Source organism: Puma concolor, chromosome E1, assembly GCF_028749965.1.
Source record: "Puma concolor isolate L17-30 chromosome E1, mPumCon1.1.hap2, whole genome shotgun sequence".
Classification (NCBI taxonomy): Eukaryota; Metazoa; Chordata; class Mammalia; order Carnivora; family Felidae; genus Puma; species Puma concolor.
The window spans coordinates 42,435,527-42,445,883 of NC_141680.1; the positions used below are offsets into that span (position 1 = coordinate 42,435,527).

The 10,357-nt window shown below is 59.1% G+C and overlaps 2 protein-coding genes across 2 annotated transcripts; one reads left to right on the plus strand and one right to left on the minus strand.

Annotated features, from left to right (window-relative positions):
• Positions 1-358: 358 nt before the first annotated feature.
• KAT2A (lysine acetyltransferase 2A) lies at positions 359-9,602 on the minus strand. The gene is made up of 18 exons (XM_025917550.2): positions 7,552-9,602; positions 7,289-7,412; positions 6,809-6,954; positions 6,613-6,702; positions 6,141-6,322; positions 5,854-6,045; positions 4,858-4,964; positions 4,539-4,649; positions 4,319-4,455; positions 4,024-4,232; positions 3,688-3,814; positions 2,701-2,811; positions 2,092-2,235; positions 1,714-1,828; positions 1,582-1,618; positions 1,439-1,502; positions 1,218-1,302; positions 359-1,083 (listed from the first exon to the last, which is right to left on the minus strand). The coding sequence occupies exons 1-18, from the start codon at positions 7,888-7,890 to the stop codon at positions 890-892; spliced, it is 2,514 nt and encodes an 837-aa protein (XP_025773335.1). The 5' UTR covers positions 7,891-9,602; the 3' UTR covers positions 359-889.
• On the plus strand, positions 8,594-9,724 carry HSPB9 (heat shock protein family B (small) member 9). Its single transcript, XM_025917439.2, has one exon. It carries the CDS (start codon positions 9,214-9,216, stop codon positions 9,700-9,702), a length of 489 nt encoding a protein of 162 aa, XP_025773224.1. The 5' UTR covers positions 8,594-9,213; the 3' UTR covers positions 9,703-9,724.
• The last annotated feature ends 633 nt before the right edge of the window (positions 9,725-10,357 follow it).

Sequence of the window (10,357 nt, forward strand, 5' to 3'; positions counted from 1 at the left end):
GCAGGAAAGCACCCTTTCATTCCTCCCGGGTCCTGCCGGCCCCTCCTCCAAGAGTGGTCTCCACCCCACCCCCCACCCTTCTGAATCAGCTGTAACCATGTCCACCCAGGTGAAGGTGGCCCGGTGATTGGGACCGCTGCAGCACCCACACCTGGGCAGGAGTGGAAGTAGGGCTGTGGCCAGGCAGGTGCCATCGTCCCAGGGGCGTGGCACTAGGTATGAGGCTTGTTGGGGAGGGTGGCCCCAGGACAATCTGGGGTTTAATAGACTCCAGCTTGTAGGAGGTACCGGGAACAGGGTCAGCCTGTTCAGGCTATGGACTCTACCAAAGAAACAATCACACAGAGGGGGAAAAAGAAAAAAAAAAAAAAAAAGCTTTATTGTTCCCTCTGAGGGATTAATGCCAGGAAATGAATGGTCCCCAGGTCCCCCACCCCTGGGGGACAGACAGAACTGTGCAGGGTGAGGCATGGCCACTCCAGTCCCAGTTGAACTTCCAAACCCTGAAGCCCCCTCCCACGAGCTAAAAGTGGCAGTCTCAGCCCTCAAGCAAACAGTGGGCCAGGCGAGGCCGAGGCCTCCAGGACTTCGTGGCTCTGCGGGGACAGGGCTGGGGGCCACCGGGGCCGGGCAGGGTTTATCCTATAGCCACCAGCCACTGTAGAGGGGCTGAACCCCAGATCCAGGAGATCCCTGCCCAAGGTCAGATACAACGGAGAGTGGGACAGAGCTGCAGGCTTGGGGCCTGAGGATCCAAAAAGGGCTGCAGGGCCCGGGGCTGGAGTGCTTTAAGCTGAGAGGAACCTGGGCGCCAGGGGCACCCCTCAGGATGGGATCAGAACCCAAGGTGGAGACATTCCAGGTCAAGGCTGTGGTCCAAAGCCAGAGGCTACTTGTCAATGAGGCCCCCCTCCTTGAGCTTGAAGTAGAAGAACTTCTCCAGGGCGCTGGCACAGCGGCAGTACTCGCTGTCCGGGGGGTTGTACTCGCGGCAGTTGGCAATGACCCGCTGCAGGTCAGCCACAAAGAGCTTCCGGGTGACATAGTAGCGGCTGCGCAGTCGCTCCGTCATGGTCTTCAGGTCTGGGGCAGCAGGAAGTAAAGGCATGCTTTTAAGAGGCTGAGGCGAGCGGGGCTGTGGGGTCCAGTGAAGGCAGGAGCAGGAGTAGATTTGGGGGCCAAAGAGGAAGGAAAGGGTCGGAATGGAGTGTCCTCACCAATAGGGAAGCGGATGACCTCATAGTAGTCAGGGGCCTCTGACTTCTTCACAGGCTCCATGAAGGGCCAGGCACTGGGGTGTGACTAGAGAGGAAAGCTGAGCTGGAGCCGGGCCCACTGTGCCCCAAGCCCACCTCGTGACCGCCACCCACCCCAGAATGGGTCATAAAGCCAGAGTCGCTGATGCAGGCACCCCCAGAAGGGAACCTGGTCTCCCCACCTTGATCTGGGCCAGCAAGTTTTTGAGGGTTGTGTAGAGCTGGTCTGGATCCTTCAGCTCCTTCCTGGGGTGAGAGACACCACGTCTGAGGCCCTTGGCCCTTCTGGCTCCCCCAACACCCTCTCCCTCCACACAGCACTCACCCTTTCTCCTTCCCCAACGGCTTCCAGCCTGTCTCTCCTGCAAAGTGGGGAGTGGGTGGGGAGAGCATCCCTAAGAATTCGACAACACACACCGAGCAGGGTGCCCCCTCCCCCAGCAAGACCCCTGCTCACGAATGCCGGGGACACTCTCCACAGGGATCTGCCTCACACCCTCCTTGAAGCAGCTGAGCCCGGGGTAGACCTTTCGGATCTGGGCTTGTTTGCGCTCAATCAGCTTCTTGATGATCTGAGGGAAGGCAGCGTCTTGAGGGGTCGACTCCAGTCCCAGCGGAAACCCTCCCAAGGGCCACAGTCAGAGGCCCTGCCGCTGAGTCCAGGCGCCTCGCCTCCTAACTTCCTTGGGAGGGAAAGCAAGAACCAAGATCCCGGCCCACCCCAGGCCTGGCTCACACACGCACATACCTGTGGTACACACCCACACATGCGTGCTCTCCCCCACGTGCGCACGGTAAGCCCCAACGATGAGTGCACGCACATGTGCACACACACCTCCTTCTGCTTTTTGATGATGTGGGACAGCTCCGTGTAGGGGATCCGGGGATTCAGCTCACACTCCATCAATGTTGCACCCTCATAGTCCTTAATGTAGCCCAGATAGCGGCTCTTGGGAACCTTGATGTCCTTGGAGAAGCCCTAGGGAGTGGACAGTTATGACCCAATCCGTCGACAAGGCTTTTCCAACTTGAATAGCTCTTCCCCCAGGAGCCTCTGAGGGGCGGTGCAGGCCTTGTCTGTTCTCCCGGGTTCCTGGATCCCCTCCTGTGGTGGCTGGTACAATGCTCTGTGTTGTGTGGGTTCAATCACTCTGTCCCCAAAAAGGTTCCAGGTCAGCTGCCCCTCCCGACTCCCTGGCAATGTTTCCCTGGATGGGAAACATTCCTCCAGCCTGCCCTACTGCCCTCCAGGCCCTCACTCTTCACTGGGGCAGCAGCGCGGCGGGGGGAGGAGGGGCAGGAAGATGGGCGAGAAAGATCTCCTCGCAGGTGCTGGATGAAGCAAGGGACATGAAGGGACTCCCATTCCGTCCACAACAGGGGGCTGGACAGAATGACCCCTAGCCCCAGGCAGCAGGCAAGTGTGCAGGGAGGGGAGGGTCACCTGCTTTTTGAAGTAGCCAATGGCGTACTCGTCGGCATAGGTGAGGAAGTAGAGGATGTTGTGTTTGATGTGATACTCCTTCAAGTGGTTCATCAGGTGAGTCCCATAGCCCTGTGGGGGAGGCGAGCAGGGCTTACCAGGGGGGCCCCAGAGAAGAAGGAGCAGACTGGATAGGATACAGAGACAGCTAGGGGATCCTGGACATACAGGAGAAAAGGCAACTGGATGAGGAAGGGGAGTTTGTGGGAGAACGTGAGGGAGACTTTCTGAGCATTTATTCTGGGCCAGGTGTGGTGCTTGGTACTTTACAGACCAACTCTCAAGTCAGTCCATGAGGTAAATATTATTACCTCCATTTTTATAAAAACAAAAACAAGAACAAACAACTGAAACTCAACTACGTTAGGAAACGTGTCCAAGGTCAGACAGCCAGCCACGGTTAAGGCCAGGATGGAAATCCCAACCAGGAAGTTGCCGTCCACGTGTCACTGGTTCCCAGTTCCCAGGCATCAGAGTTGGGGGGAAAGGGGAAGAGGAATCACAAGAGCCCCACTCAGTGCAACATTTGAACCCTCAAGAGAGTGTCTTCCACACACGTCAAGGCCAGGGAGGCACCCTGCAGATCTGGGTTATGTAGAACAGGAGAACCGGGAACCGGGAACCCTACCAGTGGGTCTGTTGTGACAATTCCAGGACAGAACCCAGGACGATCACCCAGCCCAGGGCTAGTGTAAAAATTATTAACTCCCCAGTGTATGTGAACGTTCTTGTGAAGGAAATTCAGGTCCATTTAAAAGCATTACTGGTTTGGGGCCTCCATCTGTCAACAAGTGTCTTAATACGCAGTTATCAAAGGACAAATGCCACCTTGTGGGGCCCAGAAGAACTGCCTGGCCACTAGAAGAAGGGTTGGGATTATTGCTCTGACCCAGTCCAAACTGAGAAGCAGGTGGCTGGAAGGGGCTGGGGCCAGGAACACGCACTCACCTTGACTTGCTCATTTGAGGTGACAGCACAGAAGACAATCTCTGTGAAGCCCTGGGTGGGAAACATGCGGAAGCAGATCCCACCAATGACCCGCCCATCCTTGATCAAGGCCAGAGTCTTGTGCTTCCTAAGGGGAGAGGGGACAGGTCACTGCCCCTCCCTGTTGTTCCCCAAATGCTCCCGGGATCCCCACAGCTTTGGAGGCGGGGCCGCACTCAGTGCCGAGAGCGGAGGAACAAGTATTCCCACAGGTTGGAGGAAGAGGAGGGGGTGGGGGAACATAGGGGGGCCAAGGACAGGTGCCCAGGTGTGGTTGGGGCTCTTCTGGGGACGCACGGGTCAAAGACGAGGCGGGCGATGTACTCCTTGGGCATGCGCGGCAGCTGGTGGGAGAAGACATTCTGCAGCCCCACGAGCCACAGCAATACCCGCCGGTTGGCCTTGGGCGTCAGTGAGTTGCCGATGACATGGAACTCAATGATGCCGCGGCGCTCCTCTAGGCGGGCCGTCTCGTCCCGGGCTGCGTTGGCAGACAGCAGGCTCGTCTGGGCACCAGAGGAGAGCTGGTGAGCCGGGGCCTCAGGCCGGTGAGGTCCCCTCCCCACACTGGTCAGCGAGCCGGGCTGCCCACCTCAGGCCCCAGCATGGCGGCAGGGTCGGTGATGGTGAGCATGACCTCGTTGACCAACTCCATGGGGATGTCGCCCATCACGCGGAGCCGCTTGGCATCCTCCAGGGTCAGGTTCTCTGGGAGCTTCCTCTTCTCACCTGCCGGGAAGGTTGGCAGGGTCTCCCATGGACAGCAAGAGGTTAGGGGAGGGGTGAATGAGGGTCAGGGGTCAAGTACCCACCTGGCATGGGCTCAGCCCCTCCGGAATCCAGACTCAAGGAGCTGTTGCTGCCCCCACCCATGGTGGGGCTGAAGATGGGGGCGCTGGGAACAACTGCCGCGCTGACCGTAGCTGAGGGTGAGCAAAATCAGGGGGAGCGGGGGGTGGTCAAAGGTGGCGATGGGTCCCACAAAGGGATCCGGGCCCTCTAAGCCCCAGATGCACCCTCCCGCATGCATGTCCCCGCGGCTGCCATCCACAGTGTCTCCTCCCCGGCAGGAGGCCAAGCTCAGCCAGGAAGGCCAAGCCGAAAGCCTACAGAGCCTACCAGGGCGTGTACCTGGCCTGGGCACCAGCTGGGTCCCCTCTGAGGGCGGCATGGTGAAGCCCGACTCCCAGATCGGAGAGTTCGCCCCATAGATCTCCTCCTCCAGCATGGACAGGAATCTGTGGGGAGGGTACGGTCTGTCTCCCAACCCTGTCCTCCGACCCATACAGCAGCCTGGACCAGACGCCAGAACTGGAGGCAGGTCAAAGAAACCGTGTTCTCAGGGGGCTGGGAGCTGAAGAAGAGAAACAACCTTTGGCCTGGGGGCAGGGGGCAGCGGGGAGAGACACTCCCCTGCCTCTCTTGAGCCCCTAGTCAAAAGTAGCAGGACCGGACAATCCAGGACAGAGATCAGAGGCCCAGTCTGCCACGGGGTGTAGCACAGGGCGACCGGGTGTGTGAGCCGGCGCCATCCTGTGCTAGGTGGCCAGGCAGGGCACCGAGCCACCCTGCACCTCAGTATCAAAATGGGGGCTCAGAATCTACTCCCTCCTGTCACCTCATATTCCCACCTGGTGGCAGAGGGGGCACTGAAGGGCCTGGATTAGTCAGTAACGGCTTCTCAAGCTGAGCAGCTACGATCCTGGTTTCAAATGAGAGGAAAGTGTTGCAAAACAGAGGAAAACTTTACAGAAAGGTCTACAACAGGAGTGGAAATAGGTTTCACCTCGAGTGTAACCTCTCGTTTCTCGGCAGGCTGTGGTGGGAAGGGTTCTGAGACTGTGTCCAGGGCCCGTGGGAAATGATTAGTCACATCTACCAGGGGCCTGGGCAGGGGTAATGTTAGCACTCGGGCAATGTACCTGCCATCCCCAGTCTAGTACACGCAAAAGCAAATGCCAGCAAGTTGCATCTGGGCCCCGGACAAGTCTGCCAGGTAGACACCCAGATCTCAGAAGGCTCATGGAGGGAAAGGAGGGACCATTCCAGGAAGCCTTCCTGGAAAAAAGGGGACAACAGGTGGATGTGAACGGGGGCAAAATCCGGGTAGGCCAGAATGAGCCTTACTTTGGGAAGTGGGTGAGGATGAGGGTCCTCTTCTCAGGCACCAGCTTGTCCTTTTCCACCCGGAATTTCTCTAGCAGCTGCCGCCGGGTCACAGTGAAGATGGAGCGGAGAAGGCTTCGCCCAAAGATGTGAGTGGTCTCGTAGCGGGGGAGGCTATCACAGCTCTGGGGCACGTGGCAGTAGCAGAGCCATCTGGAGCCAGTGGGGAGGTGGGAAGTGAGAATGGAGACGTTGAACCTAGGCTGGGCCTACAAGCCTCTCCTCATGCTGCCCTTGGCTGGGCCTACCTGGTATAATTGACCTTGTAGGTAGCCACGTCCTCGGCCTGAGACCGCTGCCGAAATTGGGCAGGCGTCTCAAGTTTCCAGTAGTTAAGGCAGAGCAGGAACATCTTTGAGAGCTCAAACATCGTCTGCCGCTCCCGAGGGGCGAGGTGACTAAACTTGTATTGCACAAAGTTCAGCACACCCTGAGAAGGGGCGGGCAGGGGACAGAACCAGGAAGGAGACGTGAGCAGCAAGCAGGGGCTTCTAATCCAAACACTGGTGCTTCCCGAGGGCAGGGTAAAGCTCTCCTCTCATTCTGGGGCTCCCGGTGAAGAAAAACTCTGGCCCACTCCCACCCCCACGTCCACCTGAAGCACAAAACATCCTCTCTTCTCTGAACTTCTCCCTTATTCTCAACTTGACAGGATGGGGAACACGGCCTCCTCAGTCCTCCAAGATGCCCCCAATTCTCTCACCACCTTCCTCATCCCACCTGTTCAATATTAGGCTTCTCAAACGGGGGACTGCCCAGGGAGCCCTCCACCACTGGCCGGGTCATCTGCAGGATGCATTTCCGCAGAAGCTGGAGGAAGAGGAAGAAGGAGGGGCAGAGGTCAGCAGAGCTCAGAGCTGCCGACTCCCTAGCCTTGTCTACCGTGCTCATCCACACTCACTTGGACAAAGCTCACCTTGAAGAGGTAGAAATACACCTGCTTAGTGTCTGTGTCCTCCTCCTTATGAACAGACATGAATAGGTTCTCCACGTCCACCACCATACCCAGTAGCCGGTTAATCTCCTCCTCTGACACATTCTCCAGGTGGGACACGTGGTCAGCTGCAAGGATAGGTGGTAGGGTTGGGAAGAATGGACAGATCACCAGAGCTTCCTGTCCCTCTTCACCACCAGGCAATTTACAGCCTCGGTCCCTCCAACCAGCGTGACCAGCAATGAAACTGACTGCTCCTACATCAGTCCTTGGGTGGCCACTGTCTCTTCAGGGCTGGCAAACTTCCTTTCGCTTCCCTTGGGGGATACATGTTCCCAACTCAATCCTTCCTTCGGAGGTATTTTTGGTTCCACAAATGAAGCTCTGTGGCACTTAAATCATCCTGTCCAAGCAGGACCCAGCCTGACCCCGCCCTAGCTCCAAGGGCACTACCTGCCTTACCCAAGGGGTGCTCACAGCTGCGACATAGCTCGCTCAGGTTGGCAGCTGGCTGCTGTAGGTCCATGCGGGGTGCAGTGGGGGGCTTGGGGTTTTTCCAGCCATTACACTTGCAGGTTTCATTGGCCTGGAGGCAGAAGAATCAGTCAGTAACCCTGTAACCGGGAAGGGGGTGCAGATCCCCAGCCAGAGATTTGCCCCTATTCCCACCCGGGCCCTGGGATGCCCCAGGCCCCGCCCCCTCTCACCCCAGGCCCCGCCCCCACCTTGCAAGCCGAGAAGACCCCTAGCTTCTCAAGCTTCTTGGCGCGCGGCAGCCCCCGGACTTGCGCCTTCCTCTGGCTGGCGCGCTGCTGCTGGCTCAGGCCAGGTCGAGCCGGATCCCCTCCGCTCCCGGTCCCCCCACTTCCTACCCCGGGAGCCCCAGTCCCTGTGCTCCCGGCTGGGGCTGCAGCTGGGGCGGGGGCTGGTGCCGGAGTGGGAGCCGGAGTCGGGGCTGAAGCCGGGCTGGGGGCAGGAGTCGGAGTTGGGGCAGGGGCTGGAGACTGAAGGGGACGGGACTGCGTGGCCGGCGCCGGGGTTGAGGCCTGGGTAGGTTCCGCCATGGCCTCCCCCGCAGCGGAGCGGCGCGGCGCTCCCAGCCCTAGGGCCGCATGGGCAACCGGCGCACAGTGCGCAGGCGTCGCTGCGCCGGGGCATGACGGGAATTGTAGTCTTTCACTGCCGCTCCCTTTGCCTCCGGCTTCCAGACTTTTCTGTCTTGTCTCTTGGTCCCAGACAAGCGAGTGAAGCCTGAGCCATTACCCTAGATTGGCTCCTCCTCACTTCATTCTCTCTTGGAGGCTTCTGGGACAGTGGAGATTGCTGTTTTCTTGGGGACTTGGAGAAGCATCTGAGAAAACAGGCTTCAGTTGAGGGGAATTGTAGATTCTGCCCACGGGGGTGCAAGTGCAGCTCTGGGGCCTGGAGTTGTGATGGCTTCCTGGCACATCCCCTCCTGCCCCAACCCTGGCCCTGGCCTGCACTGCGGACACAGACTTGCCCCTATGATGGAGATTAAAACGCAGCAGTTACCTTTCTGAACCTGTGAAGTTGCAAGGGTGGTGTTGTCTTTGGGATACTTCCACTCTACTCTTTGGTGGACTTTTCTGTATATACGTGATACTTCAGCAATAAAGGATTATTATAAAATCACTGAGCGCCAGGGGTATGGCCATGATCACGAGGGATACTGAGACGGGGATGAGGTAGAAGTAAAGGAGGGCACATCCCAGTGTTTGTGAATGGCTCTCCCCGTAACCCCGTGGGCACCTCGAGGGCAGGGCCCACCTCTTCAATTTTGTCCCGGAACCCAGCCCTGAGCCTGCCACAGAAGGCCCGGGGTCCGATGAATGCAGGAAACTGGGAAGTCGCGTTCATCTCCCAAGCCCCATCTGTCATCACAGGATTTGTGCGCGGTCAGAAAAGGGGGTTTCGGAGAATGTAAGACCCCATGGTCACATCCCGTTGGCTCTGTCCCAGGGGACAATCCTTCTTGTCCTCGGGACAGATTCTTGGAAGGGCAAGAGCGCAGCGGCTCAATCTCGTTTTCCGCCCGGTGCTTGCGAGCGCTCCAGGGTCCGGATCGCACGTCCGGCGTCGTTCAGCGTACGTAGGCGGGTCACAGCCCAGAGCCGTGGGACCCTGTGACCGAGGCGGGGAAGGGCCTGAGAGTGGGGCAGGAGTCAGGATGAAAGCAGCAGCGGTGCCCCATGGTGGCTGACCACCTGGCCTGTGGAAGCAGGATTCGCGTGGCTGACCCCAAACTGCTGAAGCGGGCCGGCCCGGGGTCACTGAGGGAGCCGGGCTGCGCGAGTGCCTCCCCGGATGTGCGCGCCGCTGCCCGCGTGCCTCGCGCCACTGCCCTTGGATAGCAGTTGCTCACTCGGATGCAGCGGGTCGGTAGCGGTCTCCCCAGCAGGAGCCGGGTGGCATCCCCCTGTCCCAGCGCAGCCCTCGCTGAACAGAACCAGGTGGCCACGCTACCGGTACGGCTGCTCAGGGACGATTCGGCAGCTTCGCAGAACAACTTCCCCGTGGAGGATGGCTTCCAGATGAAGGTGGATACCTACGGCTTCACTCCCGACGAGCTGCTGGTGCAAGTGGACGGCCAATGTCTGATGGTGACAGGCAAGCGGCAACTGGAGGGCTGCAGCCCGGACGGGGCCGGTTACCGCGTAGCGCACAGGGTGCACCGGCAGATGCAACTACCACCGGACCTGGATCCAGCCGCCATGACCTGCAGCCTGACTCCCTCGGGCCAGCTGTGCGTCCGAGGCCAGTGCCGGGCGCTGCCTCCCCCTGAGGCCCAAACAGGGCCATCCCTGAGACTCCGGGGCCGTGGCTCTAATAAGGGTCAACCTAGCCTGACCCGATAAACAACCCTGGTGTGCAGCAGCAGTCTTGGCGTTCCGTGGTCTTTTCTTGGGGTTGGGGTCAGAGGTCGAGGCATAACGGAGGGAAAGAGGGCTCGGGGAGGCAGGAAAGGCACTTTAAGGTGGTAGTCCACCAAGAATCGGGCCTCTGTGGTCCTGGGAGAAGCTGGGGGCCCGCTCAGTGTGGCCCACTCAGCTTAGCTCACTGCCTGGAGCAGCAGCTCCAGCAGGGAGCAGTAGAGGTCCAGGAGGCTCCACAACCAGCAGAGGGCCCTGACAGACCAGGGACCAGATGGCTTGGACCTGGTGTGGTCTTGGCCTTCTAAACAACGCAAGGTTTCAGAGGTCACCTGGGCGGAGGGTGAGAGGACCGAGTCCTCCACAAGCCTGGTCCAGACTAACCGAAAAACCCCAAAGAGGTTGTTTCTGGTGTTTCAGAGACCAACTATTTTCAAATACAAACTGTACATCACCCCAGTAGAATCTGGAGGGAGTCGGGGAGAGGCAAATGCGGGCCCCTCAACTTCAAACTTGGTGAGATTCAGCCCCAGGTCACTCTCACCCTACCCTACCCCTTAGAGCTGGTAGAGCAAGGGCCTATTTCTCTTGGTTACCATCACCACCAGCATCCCTTCACTTTTGTGGGATGGGGGGTGGG

Bases quoted from the DNA above. Each gene is read 5' to 3' on its own strand.
- HSPB9 (XM_025917439.2), top strand. From the start codon at position 9,214: ATGCAGCGGGTCGGTAGCGGTCTCCCCAGCAGGAGCCGGGTGGCATCC.
- KAT2A (XM_025917550.2), bottom strand. From the start codon at position 7,890: ATGGCGGAACCTACCCAGGCCTCAACCCCGGCGCCGGCCACGCAGTCC. The intron at 7,413-7,551 runs GTGGGGGCGGGG...TTCTGCCTCCAG, and splicing joins GGGTCTTCTCGGCTTGCAAG to GCCAATGAAACCTGCAAGTG. The intron at 2,812-3,687 runs GTGAGTGCGTGT...CCTCCCCCACAG, and splicing joins CCTCAAATGAGCAAGTCAAG to GGCTATGGGACTCACCTGAT.